At 39.4% G+C, this 23,902-nt stretch overlaps 1 protein-coding gene across 2 annotated transcripts in view; it reads left to right on the forward strand.

The window, feature by feature from the left end:
* The window catches only part of NTRK3 (neurotrophic receptor tyrosine kinase 3), a 471,829-nt gene extending 448,166 nt beyond the window's left edge, over positions 1–23,663 (forward strand). For both annotated transcript variants that reach the window (XM_020964687.2, XM_020964678.2), the window contains 2 exons: positions 2,967–3,125; positions 6,329–23,663. In XM_020964687.2, the coding sequence (XP_020820346.1) occupies positions 2,967–3,125; positions 6,329–6,514 (345 nt within the window). In that variant the 3' untranslated portion in view covers positions 6,515–23,663. The remainder of the gene's footprint in view (positions 1–2,966; positions 3,126–6,328) is intronic.
* The last annotated feature ends 239 nt before the right edge of the window (positions 23,664–23,902 follow it).

The raw sequence follows: 23,902 nt of genomic DNA on the forward strand, positions 1-23,902 counted from the left end.
GGGACGATATTCACAATATAGGACATTTTGCTCTCACTGAGAAAGTCACAGTGCTTTAAGCACCTGCTATTTGGCACGTGGTGATTGGCTATTCCCCTGCAGCTGGTGATCCTGGTGTTCAAGCAGAGAAAGACAGGACAGGGAGAGAGGGGACTGTTGTGCTCTACTGGCAGAAGAACATTTCCGAAGTTTGTCCAGTCCCTTGTGGTTAAAAGCTGCTTCTGGGAGATGGCTCCTTCCATCTCACCTGCCTTTCCCCTTGAGAGTGATAATAATTTAGATTTTCAAATCACTTTGCGGTAGATCAATTTTTTTCCCACAACAACCCATCAGGTGTTTATTCTCATTTTACAGATAAGGAGACTGAGACAACCCAGCACCACATGGCTAATAAGGATCAGAGCAAAGACTAGAAGGCTGGTCTTTAGATTTCATTTGTATTTCAAGACCCATGCTCTTTCCTTTATAACATATCTTTTCCCTTTCTCTTGAGGAGACTAAAGATGCTGCTTAGGACTAAGGCTTGACAAATAAAATACAGTCACAGAGATTCTTTCACTCTACCCCAGATATGGTTCCACATGTTTCTGACCCCCAAGCCCTTCCGCTGGATAAGTCCCTTCTGGCCCTATAAGTACCTTCTTCCGTGTCTTTTAGAAAGAAATCTGTTTTGTATTAAATTCCAGTAGAATATAAACTCCTTGAGGGTAGGGATTGTTGTTTTTGTTTCTTCAGGCAGAGTGCCTGGCCGGCAGCAAGGGCTGAATAAAAGTTTGTTGAACTGAACACTGAGGTTCTAGGGAGAGCTTCTTCACCTCCCTACCACACTCTGCTCACCCCCAAACCAATTTCCTATGGCCAAGATATTTTTATGCGTAAATTTTCTCTGTTTTCATCTCCAGCTTTTCTTAGATTAGAATCTGAGGATTTTAGCCCTGAAAGGAACCTGGGAGTCTACCTAGTTTACATTATCATTTCAATCTGAGAAAAATGAACCTTCCAAGGCAGGGAACAATTTATCAAAAGTCACACAGGTAGTTAATGACAGAGCTAGGATTAGTATCCAGATTTCCTGACTCCTGGGACAGCTAGGAAATATAATGGATAAAGCTCTGGGCCTAGAGTCAGGAAGACCAGAGTTCGAAGCCAGCTTTAGACACTTGCTAGCTAACCTTTTTAGCTCACAGGCCATTGCTTGCCAACCCCGGATCAGAGTTCTTATGTCTGCCAGAATACTTCATTTTTACATTATTGATGTTATAGTATAAGTCATTCTTCTAGTTCTCATGATTTCACTCTGCATCAGTTCATACAGTGTCTTTCCGTGTCTTTTGGAAACTATCTTTTTTCTTTGTTTCTTACAGCACCTTAGTATTCTATTATATTCCTATCCTATGACTGAATACACTGTAACACATGTAGTCTAGAATTATTGGTCTTGATATGGAATAGAAATCAGGGGTCAACTAGTTCAAACTCCCTCATTTTGTGCATAAGGAAGTTGAAACCCTGAGAGATCTTGTCAAAGACGATCCAGAGGGATAAGGGGCAGAGTTAGGATTCAAGTCTAATTTTTCTGATGCTCAAGCCAATGTTCTTTCCATTTTTATCAAGATGCTGGCACAGTGGCCATTGGCAATAATGGGTTTGATATTTGGGCCAATCTGTTCATAATTTCACCTATGAATCCCTTACTAATTGTTAAGTCGATGCCCAAAGTCTTGGTAATTTATTTCATCAAGATGACCAATTTTATCTATAATATCCAATGTGTTTACTGCAGTTTCTTAGTCTAATGCCTCTACTTTATTTAGCAGTAGAACTTTCTCTATTCTTTTCCTTCAGTTAAATATATGAAATAATTAATTACATCTGTGCTATTTTCTTTATTGACTTTTCTGAACATACCTCTTTCTCTTTTTTTTTCAATTTTTATTACTGTTGTTTTCACCTTACATTCATTTCCAAATATATTTGTCCCATTTCCCTACCCAGAGAACCATCTCCTATTACAAAGAATGAAAGAGGAAAAAAAAAACTTGAGCAAAATCTACCATTATTTCAACAAGGTCTGACAGTATATATAGTGCTCCCCACCTACCATTCTGCAAATAAAGGGGTTGTACTTTCTTATATCTTTTTCAGGGTCAAGACAAGTCATTATAATGATTACACAGCTCAAAATGTCTTTTTCCACTGAATTAATCAAGGGGGCTCACTGACTATGAATTTTATGTATTTAAGAAACCACTTATTAATGCCCTTGTAGTCTTATAAATGTTTTCCTCGAATTCTTATTTGATCCACCAAAATACTTGTATGCCTTTTGTGGACTTTCTTCTTGTTCCTTATTCCTGAGTCTATGGTTATCTACTCAGAGTCTGTGAATGATATAAAAATACTATTTTTTGAAGATTGTATTTATATGAAATGATGTCTAGATAGGGAACCAACGAGTATAATAAGCTGCTATATTTTAGAATCCTATTTTGATAGTATGCCAATTCCCTCTGTTCCCAGATAGTGAGACTTTGCTGTTCTTGAGGCCCCATCAAGTACTTGAACAGTTTTCTAAAAAAAGGCATCTTCCAAAAAAAAAAGCATATCCTCCAAGCTTTCTTCCTAAATCTCTTCACAGTCTTCATGACACACTAAATTCTTTATCTTCTATTCATTTTCTTGACTTGTGATCTGTCCACAGGGTCAGTTGACTGGTCTAAATGTTAGAGAGGGTGGTATCTCCGTATCTCCATTTACCATTACCTACTGATGCTGTCAACATTTTAGATTTTAGAATAGCAATGTATTCATAAACATTGTGTTGTAAGTTGGATATAACTGTGACCTGTCTGGGATCATGATTGAATTGAGTGATCTTGTGGGTGGGATATGTGTAAAAATAACAATCCAGAAAGGAATTTAGTCCTCTGATCACCCAATGTGAATTTCTGTCTGCTTCCATATAGGTGGGAGGTCACACCATGCTACCAATTCGCTGGATGCCTCCAGAAAGCATCATGTACAGGAAGTTTACTACAGAAAGTGATGTCTGGAGCTTTGGGGTGATCCTCTGGGAGATCTTCACCTATGGCAAACAGCCTTGGTTTCAGCTCTCAAACACAGAGGTACTGGTTTAGATCTATGTTTAAGGATTGTTGAGGGGAAGGTGAGATAGAATTTGAGCCAGGGTTTGGGTATGAAGAACTAAGAGAATTAGACAGGTGAAGGGAGGCTCTGCATCTTGAGCTAATGTACTCAGGAGTTCAATGGGGGTGGGTAGAGTAGGAGTGAAAGTCATCAACAAAATAAGGTAAGATAAAACTAAAGGATGAATGGAGAAATATGTGGATTATAGAATTGTGGTTTCAGGGGCTCTGTAGAATAAAAGAGTGGTACACTGTTCAATAAATAGGAGAAGATGCATAGGGACTCATCATTTCATTTTTTATCCCCCAAAGATCAGTTTATAGCCTGTCCAAATGAGCCTGAATAATTAGTAAAGTTTTGAAAGACCCAAGGGGTTCTGGCTTTCCTTATCTAAAAGATCTACAGGAGGTTTGGGATATTTTGTGGGCAGTTGTGAAGCCCAGTTAGGGATTCATCTTCACCCTAGGGCAGGGCTTCTTAACCTGGGGTTCATGAACTTGCATTTATTATGAATATATTTCAATATAATTAATTTCCTTTATAATCGTATCTCTTTTTATTTTATGTATTTAAAACAGTATTTTGAGAAGCAGTTCATAGGCCTTTCTAGGCTTCCACAGGGGACTGACAGACAAAAAAGGTTAAGAGCTCTTACTCTGGGGCATGCTTAAGAAGCTAGTTGGAAACTATCCCAGACTCCCCCAACAGTAGATCCAATCCCATGGGAGTAACCCTAGAGTCAAGCTAGACTGCTGAGTCTTTCACATTGAAAATAGATTAGGTCCAGGACAAACTTTTAAAGGCAGCTACTAACTGGATCCTTAAAAGTCGATTGGTTAAGGTCTGACCCTCTCAACCAATTCAGAACTATATTAGCTGCCAGGACTATTGCAGGGTGACTTCATTTGTTCAGTCTCTTGTCTGCAGGATATCCATAAGGAAGGAGGGTAGAGGCACACTTTTACTCAAATTCTCCTGAAATTTCAGAAGTATTCCTTTTTTTTTCACCTGTAAACTTTGTTTGCTCTCTTTCCTTTAAGTACCCTAATTGCTTAATTAAGTGAATTTCAAAGAAGAAAATCAAGATATTTCTTGAAATCTCTGCTATCTTACCATTCACAAGCTCAGTGGGGCTTTTCTTTGTTTCCCAAAGTAGCACAAAACACTTTTAGAGCCTTTAAAAAAAATGAAAGAGCTGATGGCAGAAGCTATTTATTATAGTGTTTTTTAAAAATTATTACTTCCTGGAGAGAAAGTACATGCACACACACATTTTCTCTCTCTCTGTCTCTCTCTCCTCTCTCTCTCTCTCTCTCTCTCTCTCTCTCTCTCTCTCTCTCTCTCTCTCTCTCTCTCTCTCTCTCTCTCGCTTGCTCTCTGGCTCTCACTCACTTTTTACAGCTTCTGTGTGTGGAATATTTGGTGCCAAAGTCTTTGGCCTATGAGTATTAGATTTTTTTTTTTTGGCACAGAACTCTCCCTGTTATCAAAATGTTGACAGGAAGAAAGGTGGCTCATGAGAGCCACAGGAACCCAGGAACAATCAACCCCCAAGACGCGAGGAGTGCTTTCCTTTTTTCTTTCCCAACTTGAGGGCATGGACTAGGCCACTTTTTATCTCTAAGTCTCTACAGCTTTGCACAAACAAGTGCTTTTTAAACACGGGTTGACATGAAATGCTTTGAAAAGATTTGATATTGAAGCCAAAGCTCTGTCCTTCACCTCCTCCTACCCCCAATATCTGGTTGAATGTCCTCGGGCTATGTGTACTTCCAGAATCTGCAGAGAAGGAATCAAATAGCCCATAGTTAGTTCACCCTCATGGAATGACCAAATGGAATAGTTCCACACTGGAGGGGAAAACTCAATGTTTTTCTTGGCATTGGTGGTCTGAGCTAGCTAAGGATGAAGCCTCATGGTGGTGCAGCTAGTTAGGGGGTCCAATAGATATTAAGGGACAGCTGGAAAAAGCACAGCTGTGGATCAAACAGATTTGGCAAATTATGAGCCAAGATGGATATTCCAGGCTAAAGGGTGAATAGAGGCATTGATATAGTTAGGAGTTTCTGAATGGTTATGATTACTTGAAACTTACACATGAGCATGCTGGTGTCTGCATGTGTGTACAAATACACACACAGGATGGCTATACTAGGCACCATGAGGGAAATAATTTTTTTAAAAAAAGGTACCTTGTCTTCAAGGAAGAAAGATAGGACTTGTACAAAAGACACAAGGTATAAAAATGAAAAGAACAGAGATATACAGCCAAATACCAGCACAGAGATATGTTCCTGTGCAACCCCTACATCTGCAGAGAAGGAAAGAGAATGACTCGGGTACAGGAGTGGGTCATACAATAATTGGAGCTACATAAACCACTCTGGACAAGTTCATGGAGGAAAGGTGAGTCTTATGAAAGGTGCTGAAGAGGAGAAGGGAGATGGCTTGGTGTAGGTTGAACAGTTAAAATATTTGAATGACTTCAGGGTGAGTGCAAATGTTGTGTTTATGGGTCTAAGCAGAAAGATGTGCCTTGGTAGAGCAGAATTAGGGTTATGTGCAGAAGTAATGGTGATATAGAAAGGGTAGCCAATTTGAGAGAAGCTTTAACTGGAGGTAAATGGTATTTGGAAGTTACTCCTAGTTTGTAAGAAGTTGAATGACATGGTGAAATGATCCTTACTGAAAAGAGATTGTAGTAAATGTGATCACCAGAGTCCTTCAAGGCAAGAGAAGAGTAGGCAGACCAGAGGAAGTAAAGGGTAAATAAAGTGAAGGGGAGAGGCTGCTTAAATATGCAATAGGCACAAGAAGAAATAGGAAAGTAGTGTGGTGTAGCAAAGTGAATAATGGAGAACTAAGAAAACTGGCCAAGCAAGTAGCAGGTATGATTGGTCACGAGGAGAGAATGGAGACAAGCTTCATATAGTCAAACTTGGCAATTCCTCCATCTCATTCTTGGCATATGCCACCAATAAAATAGTAGAAAAAACAGTGCCTCTCAACCCAAATCAGAAGCAAAGCAGAGACTCTAACCACAATGACTCTTTTTGCTGTTGGAGTTTTCCATTTAAGCATTTTCTTTTCATGGTCCCAGGTATGGAAGAAAGGTACAAGGCTTTGGAATCTGGATAGTGAATTTTCTTCTTCCTTTATCTTATTTTTTTTTCTCTTTTAGGTCATTGAATGCATTACCCAAGGTCGTGTCTTGGAGAGGCCCCGGGTCTGTCCCAAGGAGGTCTATGACATCATGTTGGGATGTTGGCAGAGGGAACCCCAGCAGAGGCTCAATATCAAGGAAATCTACAAAATTCTTCATGCTCTGGGGAAGGCCACCCCGATTTACCTGGACATCCTTGGCTAGTGGTCAAAAATTCCTTCTTTTTCCCTGCCCTACTTCTTTCCTACCTGCCCTATTTCCCATTTCTTTCCTCCCTGACTGAAGCAAACATCTTCACATAAACTCAAGTGCCTGCTACACATACAACACTGAAAAAAAACCCGACAACCTGTAAGGCAGTTTGGCATATATATGTACATGTATACATATATGATATATATATGTATATAATCTGCAGAGATACCTTCCACACCAATACAGAGAGAAGCTGCTGTTACAGAAAGTTATAACTTAACAACAACAACAACAGAAACATAGAAAACCTTAAAAGTATTAAAAATAATGGACAACCCTTCAACTAAAGCTGTGGCCCCAGCAACTGGCCCCTGCTGTGTATGCTTCTTCTGCTCTAGCTGCTCAGAGCTGAAGACCCTTGACAATGCAGAGAGACAATCTTCTTGTTGGGATGGGAAGAGTTGAGGTGGGGTGAGAGTCCTGCTGCTCAAGTATGATATACACTGAAGGTCTGAATAGAGTCCTGGGGTAGATGGCTCCTCCCAGGCAAGAGAACCACACAATAGCAGTGTTCTCTGGGAACTCATCCTGTTTCTACCCTAATCCTTTAAACTCTATCTCCACCGCACTTTCCACTCCAATGCTACCCCATCCCTTTCTCTTTTCCTGTTTCAGGACAACTTTCTAATTTACTGATTCTTAAACATAGACTTGATGTTTTGGGGACATACCATCATGATCCCTTCAGATAAACAAACAAAAAGCCAACAGCAGAACACAAAATCATGACAGCAGCAAGAGGAGACTTTGGTGTTGGCTGGGCTGAAGTTCTTTGCTGGACTTGGAAAGGGGTTTGTCATCTATCCTCTTGAGGATTCCTTCGCCTTAAAGAACCATGGGAAAAGACCTGTCTACTCCACTCCCCCCCCCAAAAAAAACCTGGAAATGCCATTATCCACCCATCCCTTATAACAAACAGCTTTCACTTCCCTATCCTTTGTATTTAAGTCATTGGAGAGGTGTTGGGGGCGGGGAAGACAAGCTCCTCCATATTGTCCCATTTATGTGGGTATAACAAGCTGCAGTTTTAAATCAGAACAATTCTTAGTTCCTTGTAGTATCCAGGTGTGTCTCCTTAGGGTTCTCTCTTTACTGGGTCTCTTCCCCTTTTCATTCAATTTCCCCCTTTCTACTCTTCCCTGCTCCCCCCATCATTCAGATACACTCTGAATCTCAAAGTGAGGAAAGGGGAGATAGGTCATGATAAAGAAGATGGTGGTATTTGCAGCAGAGAGCAGGGTGGGAAAGAGCCCATGGGGAAAAACCTATTGGGCACCTGCACCCAGTCACTTTGCCATTCTCTTCACGTTCCCAAGCCCCTGAAAGGATTGATGCATCTGCCTTTGAGCTGTTGTGAAATGCAGAGGGTGAGGAATAGCTTTTGTGGGCAGAGGGGGAGGGAAAGAGCTTTCTCTGGAAGATATTCAATGAGTGGCCAAGTGCAGCAGTCTTGGCATCTTAATGAGGACAGAGCCCTGACCAGTGAGAGAGAATGAGTGGAGCCTGGGCAAGGGCAGCAGCTCTTCCTACCCCTTTGCCAGTGGAATCATTGCCTTCCTGGGGACTATTATGGGACTGACTATAGTCAGGAGAGAGAGAGCAGAAAAGAGTGCCTATCATGATAGGAAGGAGTAATGCTACTATTACCCTGTTCTTCCTAAATCTCAACCTAATTCCTAGCCCAGTGCTACCTAGGTGACTGGTAGAAATTATGCCTCTATGTAACTGGAGCTTCAGCCTAAGGGCTGGGGAAACTTTTCCTTCACTGCTTATTTAAGAATACATCTGCAGCCCGTGGCATCCTGTCAGCTGATAGCACTTGCTTCTAATCTGGAGTATAGGAACCCCCTGTGTGGGAACCAGGGCAAATGATTTTATTCAAATAGAAAATTACTGTACTGAGATGATAGAGAGTGGAACTGGGGGGCTTTGCAGCTGGGCTTCAAAGCAGAAGAGGCTAGTCTAGAGCTTTGTTTGGTTTCTGCTTACTGTGATGTGGCCAGAAAACCCCTGAAGATGGTTGGGGAGCTTCCATAGATGAATGGGGGCAAGATCCCACCTTGTAAAAAGAATACTTTGCTGTTCTATCCTATTTGTCTGTCCGTTCTTCTCTGCCCTTGGGAGCCTTGTTAAACTCTGGGATCTCTAACTGCCCAACAGCATGGTGCAATGCTGCTTTTGTTGTTTGGTGGTTTTGTTTGTTTGTTTGTTTGTTTGTTTGGTAAAGAGGAAAGTATTCATGTAAAGTGGTGGAGGGAATGGGTGGAGAGGGAAGAATCAAAGGTAGGTGGAAGGGAAGTTCTCCACTCCAGGAAAGCCACTAATGATTACAGGTAAAACTCATCTGCTCCTCTTGCTGCCCATCTGCCAACAGATATCTGGGACTCTCTTTTTTAAGTTATGTTATTGAGGCCTCATGTTGACCAATGAATGAGCAGGGGAGCAGGGAGAAAAAGACTCAGGATCTTTGTAATTGGATCCCTGCAAGTGGAAGAAGAGGTTTTAAGTTGATACCGCCAGTAATCACCGGTCTAATGAAAGAATGCTGTTCCTTTGGGCTTGTGAATGAGATTAAAACGATCAGCTGACCCTATCCTCCCATTTAAGCTGCCTTGTTGCAGTTAGAGGATGGGAATGGAAATTGGTGGGGAAATACCAGAAGCTGCTTTCTTCCTGTTTGCTACCTACTGTTAGTTCTGAGTGGGGTCTGAATGAGTTGTCCATTTTGCCTGTTGAAATGCTCTCAGAAGCAACTGAACAAAGTCCATGTGTTAGGAATGAAGAGAAGAAAGGAGACAAGGAGAGGGAATGAGTAGGAATATGTAAGATAATGGGGAACTATCTTGGGTTAATATCTTCTAATCATCAGACAGAGTGGATAAGTCAGAACCTTTCTGGGTGTTGGTCCTCTAGCTATAAAATGAAGGCATTGAACTTTTGATTTCTTAGAGCTCCTCCAGATCAAAGATGCTATTCCAGGATCATACTAAGTACTGTTTGGTCTCCCCTCCCCACCTGTGCTTCTTCTTTTCTGGGCTTCCCCTGTGTTGGTCAAGCTTTATGACTTTTTTTCCCTCCTGAAACTATAAGCTGAAGTTAAACACGTTATTTAAATGTATTTCACCTACCCAGTCCCAAATTCCTTGCCACCACTAAAAAGACCCTTCTGCCCTCCACTTTTTATGGTCTTAATTAGATTGTGTTTGAATGTTGGTTGGTATTGGGCCTCATAGCTTGCCCCCTGCCCTGACTGGGCCCTCTGAAATTCTTAAGACCCAGGAGCTATTCTCTGATGTTTTACCCTCATCACTAGCCCCCTTTAATGACTGAAAAATGATGTCCTGCTTGGGAGCTCCTACAAAACTATTTCCTCTTAGAGACAGCTCTGCAACTTTCTAAGCCTTCCTTAATTGGGGTGTGCCCTGAGCCCCACCCTGTAATTACATGCTTTGAGTGGAGCTTAAAGGTAAACCCTAATCCCATTTAGGGCCAATGGGATAAAGCTCTCAGTGATTCTTTCACTCAGCCTGCCCTGTACAAGTTCTCTTGAGACATGACTCACACAAGGAAGAAGAAAGTTCTCTGTGGCCCCCTCCCTGCCCCCACTCTCCAGGAGAACTGTCATTTAATTTCCGTGGTAGCAAAGGAGCCAGCCTCTAGAGCAAAAATGAGTCAATTTAGAGAATAAGGGAAATACACTAGCAGAATATAAAGTTCAGAAGTGAGGCAGCAGGGTTTAATGCAAAGTGCATGGGTATGGAAGTCAAGAGATCTGGCTTTGCCAGCAATTAATTGTGGTCCCTGCAAGGGCATATATCACATCACCTGTGCCCTCAGTTTCCTTTTCTGTAAAATGAAGCAAATTGGATTAGATAAGTTCTCTGATCCTTCTCGGCTCTGAAAATCCATAACTCGAAAAGCCAAGTAGTATTCTTGGCAGCAATACCATATTATGTTGTTTGTTTCTGATAGGAAAAAAAAGAAAATAGCTGGAATTTGACACTTTCTCTGCTATTTTTTTTTGGGGGGGAAGGAACATGGGATGGAGGAGTTGTAAATAAGCCCAATGGTATCATGTTTTTGATAGCACTTAATACTTGCTCTTCATCTGTCTCAGGATTTTAAGGCAGCCCTTTCCTCATAAAGACCCTGTGAGGTAGGCAGTACAAACCTATTCTTTCTCCAGTTTTACAGATAAGGAAACTGAAGCTCAGAGAAGTTAAATGATTTACTCAAGGTCACCCAGATAATAAGGGGCAGAGATGAGACTCAAACCCACATCCTTTAATACCAAGTCCTTTTCTTTTTTTGCGCTATATCACACAGTCATGGGCTCTAGAAGGCAGGTGAGGATATGGTGGCTGATGCTGCTAAGGTGTATTGATGGAGTGAATGGGGCAGTTGGGTCCCCTCGGCAACTTTTCTGGGTTTAGCATTGATGCCCTCAACAGACGCACACATACACAGATTCTAGAGTAAGTTCAGGCAATGTACAGTATTCAGTTACTAGACATAGCTATTTTGATCCCCAGTTTGCTATTCCAAGGTTCAGAGTCTTTGAGAATAGCCAGGATGGGACAAAATGCAGAGGGTGCCACAGACCTGGAGGCTAACAAAAAGAGCCTTGAATGAGGCTACAATGTTCCCACAAAGTATTTCCAGTTCAAGAATTCCTCCCTGTTCACTATTTTAAAGTAGAATGCATCTGTTTTATTGTCCTTCTGGCAATGCAGCTTTTGAAGCAATGTTTAGCTTTCTTGAGCATTGACTGTGGCAGTCCTGACACAATAGTTATCCTCACATATCTCTTAAGCTGATGGTAGTCTCACCACTGGCAACTGTATTTGGATGCCAGTCCTTTGTCTTTAGGGCCTGCCTGGCTGTATTTGCCACTCTTAGAATTCCTCTGGCTCTGACTTTAGTATGTAAAGTATCGTGTTGGCTTTGGCCCTATGATTCCTGTGGCTTGGTTTCTTAAAGTTTCACTTCCTTCTTCTACATTAAGTGAAGTGGTTCCTCTTTCATGAGTTTTAAAGGGAAAGTCCCTTTGTGGAATAGAAAACTTTCATGCTCATTCTCAGAAATGCTGAGATATTGGAACAGATTCTGGGAAATGCAACCTCTTAAATGTCTTCAGATAATAGGTAGCCATCTAAGACAATATTTCATCTTGTAATAAAAGAATGCTATTTTGTCACATGATTCCATGAAGACTTACTTGGAGGTGGGGCAGGAGGGACTACATGATTTCTTGGAGTTTCATAGGATTCCAGTAGGTGGGAAAAGCAGAACTAAAAAAGGCCAGGAGACTTCAATCAGGTGCTGAATAGAATTCCATCATCTTGCAGTGTGTGGCTGACTGTTCAGTGCACACTTATCATTGAATAGCAGACATCCTAAAAACAACCACAGAAAGTGTCCTCATCTGACTCTTCATCCATTGCCTTGTTTCACCAGGCTATTTATCTGCCTTACCCCTCCCATTGTGAATATGACAGTAGCAGGTGTTACTCCAAGTAACCCCCAAGGCTTTTCTCCACAAGGACTGGGACAGAGAGGAGATGATGATTATTCTTTCTGAAATGTAAGGATGGAAATTCATTCTTAACAAAGGTGGAGATGGTAAATATTGATACAACTGCTACAGGAGTTATAATTAATCACTGTAAAGTTGGGTTGTGTTTTTTTTTTGAGCGTATATGTTTTTTTCAGGGGATGTGAACTTGTTTCAGAAATGTTCTTTCTTTGCCAGCTGTGGGGTTCATTCCCCTTGCCTGCATGGAACGTTTTTTTCCATCTAAGAAAGAAGTGTCTCTATTCTCCCCACCCCATTCCTGTATGATGAGATAGGAACTTTTTCTCTTCAGAAGGAGCTTTTTTGGTGAAAGAGGAATGAATGACAACAATGATAAGAATCACAAAACCTTCCATAGCTTCACTTGAGGAAGGAGGTGGGGAATGAACAAAACACCTCTATGATTGCTTATAACATTACCTAAGCCTCCTTTTCTTTCCTTCCTTCTCTACCCCACCCTCAGTGATGCTTGGGGAAATGTCTCTTGTCCTCTCATTTTCCTTTTAGTATATAGTCTTCTGATTGATGTTTCAACCCTAACTTAAAGAGATGTCAGAGAGAGTGTGTGTGTGTGTGTGTGTGTGTGTGTGTGTGTGTGTGTGTGTATGTGGTGGAGGTGGGATGGGAGGAAGAGAGTGGAATTGGATTGAGCTGAGGGCAGAAAGTCTGTACCCTATACTTGATCCAAGTTGAAAACAAATAACCGAAACACTGCCCTCCCTTTCCAAAGATGTCATGGGTAAAACTAGTCTGGTTTTGATACTCAGGGGGAGAGAGAGAGTGAGAGAGACAGAGAGAGTGAGTGAGTGTTGGAGATGACAGCAGAAAAATATCTTAAATCAGTGAGCTGTACCATCTCTTCAATCTAACAAAAGCTGATTCACCGGGATTTTCTTTTTTCCTGTTATCAATTGCCTTTTCTTTCATCGTAATGTGCCAGTTCATAATTTGGAGCAGCCAAGGGGGATAAAGAGTGAAAGGTTAACACAAAGCTGTCTGGTGTGGTGTAAGCCTATATACAAACCCACCCCCGCCCTTCTTCTCTTGTCTTAGAAAACCTTAGCAACTTGGGCATTTCTTTTAAGAGATCAAAGTCAGGTAAAAGCTAAGACGCCTACTTTATTTACCAAAATTCTTAAGGGTTGTAGATCACTAAAACTTAATCAAAAGGCAAGTGGACCTCAAAATTTATTTCAGTCCATCTGACATGAAAACCATGGAAGTGGTTCTTGCAGTCAATGAATAGAGCATGGAAGAAGTAAAATTGCTCATTCTTTAGAGGTTATCTTGTAGAAAATACTTGGGGGAATAAATTCCTTGCAGCAACCATGGCCTCAGAGGTCTGCGGCTGCTTTCTTCAGTGATTGTCCATTTTATGCTGTTGTCAAAGCAGGGATAGTGAACGCACTGTTGAGGTGGTGCCTCTGGAACTTCAGAGGCCAAGTGAACAAAGAAATCTGACCCAGGTGATGTGATTTTTGTGGTCAACAGGAAAAGATTTTTCTTTTCTTTTCTTTTTCCTTTTTCTTTTTCTTTTTTTTTTTTCTGCTGCTGTCCTCCTGCCTTTGTGGGATTGACAAGAGGACTTCTCAAAATAAGACTAAGTCTTAATTCGAGGTGAATCCCAGGACCACAAACAGTTTGGACTTCAAACATTGAGAAAATTGGTGCTGGATGATTCAGCACACAAAGCAGAAAACTTTCATTTCCTTCAGGCAGGATGGAATTGACTGTTATATTAAGACTTCGGAAGGAGCGCTGCCCTGGAGTAATTTCAGTGCTGTCAGACAATGTTGACATCTAGATTAACCTCTGTGCAGTAAATTTTACAGCAAAGCTCATTGAGATGCTTGGCCTATATCTCCTGTAAATCCCATTTGGAACCCATGGTGGCCCATCCTGAGCTCCTCCATTTTTATCTCCCCCACCCACTGATCTCCTTGTCCTTGCACTACCAAACTACAGGGGCCTTGGAGTGAAAGTGGGGATCCATTCTCAGCAGCAGGAGCTCTGACCTTTTTCTGACCATCATGCTGAGCCAGGCTTTCTGCTCAGTTAGAGTGATGATGCCAGGGAAGCACTAATCATAGGATGAAAGTCACTCTGATGATGACAAACAGTTTGCACTGCATATCCAGATGCTGGGAAGAATCATGATTTTGAAAGAATGGGTTGGTTGTAAGTCACTGACTTCTTTCTACTCTGGAATCCAAAATGCTCTGTCTTAGAGATCAGGTTCTGAATGCAACAGGCCGGTTATTGAAGCCAAGATTTTGTGAACCAGCTTGTATATACATCTTTTGGCACAGGCAGCTGATGCAGATGGACTTGGGTTATTAAACAGCCTTTCTCTCTAAAGCCGCATCCTTCTCTTATGTCAGGAAGCAGCACCCAGATCTCTTTTCCTTTTGGTTAGAAGTGGACATCTGAGAGCAGTAGAGGGACAATGAACTACAGTAAGGTTTTTATGAAAACTGCTGGTGATTGTCCACTGTCATTATCTCTACTGAATTCATACCATTGCTGGACACTGTATGTAACAAATTAAATGAATACAATAACTGATCTAAACTTAATGCATTGGGCCAGAACCTTTGTGAGCACTTGGAATAAACTTGAGGACTCCAGAAAGGGCTTGAACCTGGGCTTCTAATCATCGTTCAGATCCAAATCTATACTAAAAACACACAGAAGTCTTTGGAAAGTAACCTCAGAATTTTAGACCATAATAATCATCTATGGAATCCTAGGGAACATGACTCCATGGTGTTTGCTGACTGATTCTCCTTTAAAAAGTTACCCTACTTTTCTTCTCCTTTTATGCATGGGAACTTCCATTAATATCTCTGTTAGGGGAGACATTAATACCTAACCATACTTCCAAGGAAGGGTATTTATTTCATTTTTAGACAGAAAATAATGTGACATGGCCAACATCATAAAAAAGTAAAGACTACTGACAACATATGAAAAGTAATAAGTATCATATTTTGTTTTAGATGCCTGGGCCTTTTGTTCTGTATACATGCATTCTTTCTCATTTTCCATTATCAATGTTTATGAGATGTCATGTACACATATTCATTGATCCAAATTCATGTAGCTTATGTTAACAGTTTTATGGCTATGGTGCACATGTGTGTAGTATATTTGCTGGGCTTATTACCTATTTTTCCTGTTCTTATATTTCAACACCAAGCCTATTTCTCACCTCTATTTCATTTTTAAGGAAGACTAAATCATGAGTTTCTCAGCTCCTTGTGGAGAGAAAACCACCTTATTTACAGATTTATCTGATGTTTTCAGGAGAATTTAAGAAGGAATATGTTATAATTTGAAAAAGAAAAAAACTGGTCTAAGGATCAGGAGAGCTGGGGTCTAGTCTCACCTCTGAAACTGAACTTGTCTATCCTTGGGCAAGTCAATAATCATTTCTGGGCCTCAGTTTCCTCATCCTCAAAATGAGGAGGTTGGACTAGATGATCTTTAAGGACCTTTCCAATTTTAATATTTTGTGTTTCCAGGTAATACCACTTTCTGTAAAATATCTTTCCATCTAGCCAATACTTTCCATCAGCAGGGATGGCACCTATAGCAAGTAGTATTAGGAACCCTACACCAAGTTCAGTGACCCAGAAGAAATATTTATTTCAAAGAAAATTACAACACAAAATAAAGCATCTTGTGTACTGGCTCAAACCAGAAATTTAGCTTACATATTTTTATAACATTCAACTAGAGCATTAGAATATTCATCAGACTTAGCTGAGCTAATATTCAGTTTAGTTTAAGGCCCTTCAGCAGCAGCAGCAACAACAACAACAACAATAAAAGTAGCAGCCTCCATGACTCTTTCACTGAATAGCCAGAGAGGATTACCCTTGGGTTGTACAAAGCTTCTAGCTTATTTTCTACCCAGTTTCAGAGATTTGCCTTGCAGAAGAAATCCCACCTCTTAATCTGTTTAGTCCCTTGCACAGAGCTGGTGAAAGGGACTACTCAGCAAATCATCCAAGATCAATGTAGTAATAAGACAAAAGGTTAACTTTTTCAGTACAGTAAAATGGAATGTTTAGGTCTCTACTATGAAAGTTCTCTATATTTTGTCCAAGTCTATTTCAAATTTGCATTATTTTTGATTATTTTAAGCCAGAGGTAAATCCATATGATGTGACCCTGAACAGTTAGAATACCTCCATCCCTATTTGGAACATTCTGATAAAGTTCTTCATATTGTCACCTTTGTAATGCCACCTAATTGTTTAATCACTTCCACTTTTGTCATAGTAGGTTTGCTAGATGGGTACTGTGCCAGCAATGGAGAGATCTGTTCTTTACAATGTTACAATTTGAATCAGAACCCATGGAGCATCAGGATTTTCTGTTTATATCTCCCATTTGAAAAGAGCTTCAAAATTTATAAAGTACTATTCCTATATTATCTCTTTATCTCATAAAACCCTATGAAGTAGATGCTATTTTTATCTCCATTTATAGAAGAGGAAACTGAAACCAAGAGAGGTTAAGTGATTTGTCCAGGATCAAATAGCTAGTTAGTGTCTGAGACAGGATTTGAGCCTAGATTTTCATATATTCAAGTCTAGTGCACTTTGCTACTTTGCCTCATTATACATACATATCACTTAGTAGTTTGCTATAATGGTAGTCTATTACTCTAATTTGCTTACTTAAAGGGGAGGAGAGGTATATCTTATACAGAGTCATTATGAGGGCTTTTCCCACCCTGGACTATCAAAATGTAGGAAGATATTTGATATCCATCCCAGTACCTTCCAGTATCCCATTTCATTGCATGAAAATTTAGGCGTCCCTTTTCAGTCTCCCTAACCCCCAAATTTAGCATCCCCCCTTTGTTGAGTTGTTAAAATACCAGAGAAGTAGGAAGAATCACTTCATTAGGGTTCACATTTAGAACAATGAAAAAATGTTATTCTCCCAATGAGGTAGATAAGTTTTGGACAGGGACTGGGACAACAGGTCAATTAAAATAACTCATTCTTTCTTTCTGAAACCCATCATATTTTTGTATTTCATGCATATACCTAGAGTAACTGTCATCTGCATATTTCTTTTCTCTGAAATATTCAACCAGTTCCTCTGGCTTTTAATGAAGAAGATGAAGAATGCTAAAGCAAATATTAGAGTTTTTTCCTTGTCATATGTAGACTTTGATGAATGGCCCATGTTCTCAAGGAGTAGAAGAACTACATGACAGGAAGTGAGTCACCTCATTAGTGGAGTGACTGTTGTAGTAGTATGCAGATTTGTTGAAGGCATCAGCATCTCATAAAAGATGACCTTTTAAAAAATTAAATAACAGATCCACATTATGACAGCATCAGTGAGGTGATTAAGCCAAGCTGCTGCATGCTGTTAACATGCTTCTTGTCTTGAAAACACAGAAGTGGAAAAGGTGACCTGAGGTCATCTAAGTCCTTGCCTCTGACTACCTAAACAATCCCAAATGATGTATATTATTCCTATTCTTTGTCTCAAGGACAATAACCACACATGTTTGCTTGATTCCCTATCTAGCTACTTTTGCCATTAGAAAATCCTTTAACATATCGAGTCCTGATCTATTTGTATCATTTTAACTACTAGATCTTGTGTTAACCTACATTATTCTTGTCCACCCCATCCTAATATTTCCAGGGATGGCATATGATACTGAAGTTTCTTGATTTCTCTATTTCTCCCTCAATTTCTTGGGAAATACTCCATCTTTATAGGTGAAGGCTTTATCATTGCCTGGTGAAATGATAATATTCAACTGGCTTTCTCAGAAATGAGGGATGAAGAGCCTTTTTGCATGCTGCCATTTTGTTCTGCTAAGGTTGGAGGTATACCTTCACTCAAACATCTAGCTAGTTTTAGAGATTTTCATTATTTGTCATTCTGTTTCTTAAGGTCATGTCATTATTGTCCATTCAAAGATAAATGGTGCCTTAAAAGAGAGACATGCTAAAAGCTTTGACTGTTAAATGTTTCACTGAAGGAAAGTGGCTGGCACACCTTATTTCTATGTTTAGGACTTTGAGCATGTATTCAAATTTAGTACTGTTTTACCATTTTTTTAAACCATTGTCCACTATCATCCCTTTTATATGATGTTTTCCTTTGGTTTAGTGCATAGTAAAATTTTGTGTATGTTACTGGCAAATAGCCACTTTTTTCAGATAGTTGGTGAAAAGTGATGGGCACCAGGAAAGCTAATCACTACCATTTCCAAAGAAATATGGGAAAATACACTAAACCTAAGGAATTCTTCCTTTACAAATGGTAAAAAACAAAACAAAATCTCAAATCCCTAATTCATTAATAACTGTGTGTGAGTGCACTTCCCATCAACAGGTACACAGTTGGAAATTAAATCATCAAAAATAATTTCTTTTAAAAAATATGATGCCAATTTCTAGGCTGCAAAGATGACATTAAATGACCTTTGGGGAATCCAAGGTGTCTACAATATCACTAAGGTATATTTTGAAGAATCTGAATTGGATTAGAACTAAGATTTTTTAAAATAAGGGTGTGAAATTTGAGAATCTCATCCAGTTCATAAAGATATTTTATAATTCATTCTGTAAATCCTGAGGAGATAACCTCTTTCAAAATAAAGCAAAGGTCTGCCTAGGACAATCTGCCTCAGTGTATGATTTCCTAGCAACAAGAGTGATTATTTAGAGATTTCAATGGTATCACTGGAGAAATAACTCAGAGGTTATGGCAAATGTGAGATAATATTTTAACAGGAACAAGGAAAACTTGTTATGACACTTTTTTTCTTGCTCTGGCTGAGAGTTTAGCATTTCTTGGAGGCCAGCAGGCTGTTCCATTTGCAAGGCCAGATAAGATTGCTCTGAGTTTGTAGTACAAAACAACTACTCAACCAATCCAGTGGAGATGGAGGTAATTTTCAATGACATATACCCTGTTGCTATTGCACTATAGTGTCAACTTGCCTGCTTGATTAGTTCTATGTCTTGGAGGAGGAACTGTTCTAGGGAAAGTTTCAGAATATAATAAAAAGGAAGCAACTTGAAAGAAGACAGTCCTCACTTTGTGAGAAAACTCAAAGGTCATTGTCTCCCTGGCAAAGCTTGGTATAATCAGGGGAAGAATAGTTTTTATTTTATGTCTGCTTTGCTTTTCCAAATTTTTTTTTTTGGGGGGAGGTTTGAACAAGTGGAGAAGGGAGTTGTTTATGATTCCAGAGCACAGTAAAACTCTGCTCAGTTTCTTGGAAATGTGACTATTGAATTAGGTCTGGAGGAGTAGAAAAATCTGTGGATCAGCATTTTGGGTAGATTCTCATCTCCCCAAATAAAATTCTTCTGAAAAGATGTCATAGTAATCTAAATCAATTCTACCTTTGATATTTAGGACAATTGCTCAGAGGAGAAGGATACAGGCAATCTGCTGAAATCCAAAGATACAAGATACTTGGTCTAAACCAGGGAATAAACATCAAAATCTTGCCAACTTTAGCCCATGGAGAAACATGGCTTCTGATTAAGAAGTTCCTGATACTTCAGAGACCAGTTTTTTGCCTGAACCAGTATGAAAAGTGGACATTGAAATAAATATGTCTTGGGGTTCACCAAGAGTCATGGACTGCTGAGTTTTCCATGTGATAGGTTAGACTTTTTCATTCCAGAATGGAGAATACTACTTATGGATCATGGCTGTCTGTGTTCAGGACCAGGGACAGCAATCTTCCCTCTTAAAACACTGCTTGCTTTCTACCCTGACCTTCCTGGCAACCAGAGAACAGGCTTCTTCTTTTTCATGCTTCTGACCCTCTAGGGATGCAACTGGGAGGCTTTGTTTTTAAGCTGTGGTATTCATTCCCTGGCAAATCATATCTTTTCTTTTCCTCACAAGCCTGGTGGTTCAGCTGTTTCTATCACATTGTGCCAGTTCTGGGAGCTTGGGAAAATAGAGCTGAAAGGCAGGCAGAGGTCAATCAAGATCATACTTTGGCACCTTTTGTCCTCAGAGCCCATCACAGGGCTCAGCTGATTTGTGAACCACAAACTTAGGAAATGCTATAAGTGTAGACTCTGAGAATTTGTATATGTGCATTTATTCTTTCCTACATATTTTTTCACAAGGTGAAAGTGTACATTGGAGACAATGTTCATTTGGACACATTATTATGGGAATTGAAGACAATATTCCAAGCAAGTAAGACAAAAAGTCTACAAGAAGAGTAAACTCCCTACTAGACCCATATCATTTTGATAACCTATAAACATAAAATATTTGTGGGGAAATCAGAGGGTCATTGTTTTGAATCTAATTGGTCATAGTACTATTAAGTATGAGATTTTCCCTTTATGAAATCACAACTAATTGTTCTTCCATTTCCTACAATAACATACTGGTTAGATATATTGAAAAAGTAAGATCAACCAAAGCTTTCGACATATTATCTCTTTAGTTTGGGACTGTCCAGTCATCATAACACAAAGGAATAAGCAGATGTTACCTTAGAGCCCATATTACCTTCTCCTGGTGAATTTGCAAATGCAGCATGTAGAATCCTTCTCAATTCATGGCAGTTTGGTTTCTCTGCATAGAAGGCGAGACAGTTGGCTCAGATTTCATCTTAAATGCCATCTTCTCTACAGCGGCCAAATAAAGTTCAATGAAACTACCTTTGAATCCTATGAAGCACTGAACATACTCCTTTTCTCCCTCTCTCCCTCTCTTCCCCTCTGGTTCTTTCAGCAATGCCTTTTGTATTTCTCTAATAAGATACTATTCTAAATGGTTCCCAGTAGAGTAACTGCAGTATTTTGAGATATTAAGATAGTCCCCTTTGGGTAACTCCCCTGCTAGGGGTCAGTAGAAAGTAAAAGTGGACAACAGCCATATCCTGCAAGTGAACTGATATTTATAATCTTGATTTCTGCACCAAGCCTGCAGTCCTAAGTAGAAGTTATCCTTTTCACTTTCTCCTGGTACTTTGGATGAAATTTAGATCCAAATCAAATTTTTCCATAGGAAAATATGTGCATATATTTATATGTGGAGTGGGGAGGATTTTGAAGGGATTATAGAAGACTCTAATTAGTATCTCTTTGATTAGGTGAGGTTCTTGTATTTAAAGGTAGGAATAACTGTAGGCATTTGGCAAAAGCATATACGTATAGTTTTGATTGACAAGAAATTAGGGATGAGGCTGTACATAATCCTCAGAGGAGAAAAAGTGTTATAGGATAAAGGGGAAGAGGTTGTTAACTGGATGGTAATGGATTTAAAGAACAGTTGGCAAGGAGGTTTCAGGTCAACTGGGAATGATATTAGGAAACAGATCAAGAAACCTTTGAAATATGGAAGGGATAATGGCAAAAATTTAGGGAAGGAATAGGTTAGAGGACAAAGGTCCCCAAATATTCAGTGTTTGGGAAAGTCCTGAAGCTTTCTAGGGCTATTTCAGCCCTCTGATCCTTTATAGGTCAGCTCAGTACTGCTTTCAGGTTCCCTATGGCAAATACCTTACAAACACCAAAGTCTTGAATTTTCTACTGTCAGCTGGAATTTGCTGCCACAAGTGTATGTTTTTCCCCACTTTTCCCTATGTGAAAGGGACTCGGTTTCAGGAGAAGTGTCCTTTAAAAACCCAGCTAAACCTGGAGGTAATTTTTTGCATGAGTGGCTTTTTACAGATAGGCTTAATGCAGAACAAAAACTTGCGTTAAACTAAGTGCTACTTTACATACCTTATTTCAGAAGAAATGAAGGATTTATTGCCATGTAAATGATGTACACTGATTTATTTCCTACTGGACATTACATGTCCTTTATCTTTATTCAGACTTGTGCAGAAATGTTTCAATATCTGAAGAATCAACTGGTACCTGCTTCAGTGCACTAGGAGATTAGTATATACTAAAAAAGCAATTTGGGGAATGAAGTTTAGGTGCTGTTAAAAACCAATTCCCCCCCCCCAGTTTTCTGTACTAAATATAGTTTAAGGCAGTTATATCTGTTAGCATTTGACTGTGTATGTATGTGTATGTGTTGGTATGTATGTACCCATGAGTGTTTTTCAATATTTGTACAATTTATTGGTCTTTGGAGGGATTATTTGCATTAAGAAACTTACTAAGCAATGCTATGTAAAGGGTATGTATGTGTGTGTGTGTATGTGTGAGTGTATGTATGTATAAGTGTTTGAAACCAAGTTAAACCCACCTGCACATAAATATACCCAAAACACAAGTTGGCTCAGAGAAAGGTTGAGCAATGTGTACAATGTTGTCTAACTATGGCTGAGAGATGTTTTGGCAGCATGGGTAGCATTAGAGACATGGAATGCTCAGCTGGATTTTACCTGATTTATTTTCACCTCAAATGATATTTATAAGTTCTGTGTATGATTAGGAAATACTCCTCTATGATGCTTATGTGTTCTTTCCACTTCTTTGAAAAGTTAATATCCTGCCTCTTTCCCAACCTTTGGATTCCAAAGTAGCTTATTTCAAATTCAAGACTGAGATTTTTTAGTAAAAAAATGTTTCCTGCCTCTTCCTTGAGGTGATGTTTCTTAAGCACTTTTCCTATACTGAGGAAGAAAACACTTGGATATGTCCTATTCACCTGTATATTGGCCATATTTGGAGCATCAATTTTGTCATATGTAAAATGCATGAGCCATCTGAAGATACAGTAATGATTGCATTGGCCATTGGATAACAGGCTTATGGTCCAGGTGCAACTGTTATGTGAAGGTGGCCTTTATGTGAGTAAATATATTAATATTATCTTGATAAGATACTCCTGGGGTGGGGGGGAAGTGCCCAACTTAGGTTAAGGGATGTGTTGAAAAGGCAATGTCCCACCCTTACACCTTTTCCTAGCTCCCTTTTACTCTCCCCAACCTCAAAAGAAAACAGATAATTATTTTTTTAAAACTATTAATAATTTATGTTTAGTACAAAGGATGATTTAATGGCATCACCAAAGGTCATTTCTTCCATTAGACATTTTCTTCTCACTCTGCCCCCTTTAGTCATCAACCCATGAGACCATCTGTCACTCTCATGCCCACCAATCCCGAAGTAGACATTTCATATTTGGGTTCTATCAGAATTGGATTTAAAGGTGGGGGCAGAGATTTAACAAAACAACACTAACAAATACAAAGCATTCTTCACTTTCAAACATTAATTGCTGCAAATGAAGGCGAACTCTTTTCTTGACTTTTGTTTAGAACGCCTTTTATACATATATATGTATATATGTGTGTGTATGTATAGATATATGTATGTATATGCACATGTACATGTATATATGTATATATCCATCTCAAATATAAATATATCACATGTGAGAGTTGTAAATATTCCTTGGCCATCTGTCTTCCTCATAGTATCATATCTTCAGTGTTATGTTAACAACTCCATTTATTGATTGATGAAAATGTGTGTAAACCTGTATCTTCCTGACATAGTTTATGTAGTCTCTTCTCAAATAAAGTATAAAAAAATATTCATTGTCTTTATTTTTATTTATCCTTCAGTCATAAAGTAAAATCTAGGCATATGATGGGAGGGTATAAGAGAGAAGATATTCACGAAGGTAGTATGACCCAACAGTAAGTTGACTGTAAGAGCTTCCTGTGTATTCCTAGGCTGAAATTTTAGGAAGACAAGAAATTGGGAGTTGGGTTGAGTTTTGCACAAATCACACTAGTTTTTGTAGGTACTAACATCTGAATCACCCATATT

Source organism: Phascolarctos cinereus, unplaced genomic scaffold (assembly GCF_003287225.1).
Source record: "Phascolarctos cinereus isolate Bilbo 61053 unplaced genomic scaffold, phaCin_HiC Scaffold_3;HRSCAF=262, whole genome shotgun sequence".
NCBI lineage: Eukaryota > Metazoa > Chordata > Mammalia > Diprotodontia > Phascolarctidae > Phascolarctos > Phascolarctos cinereus.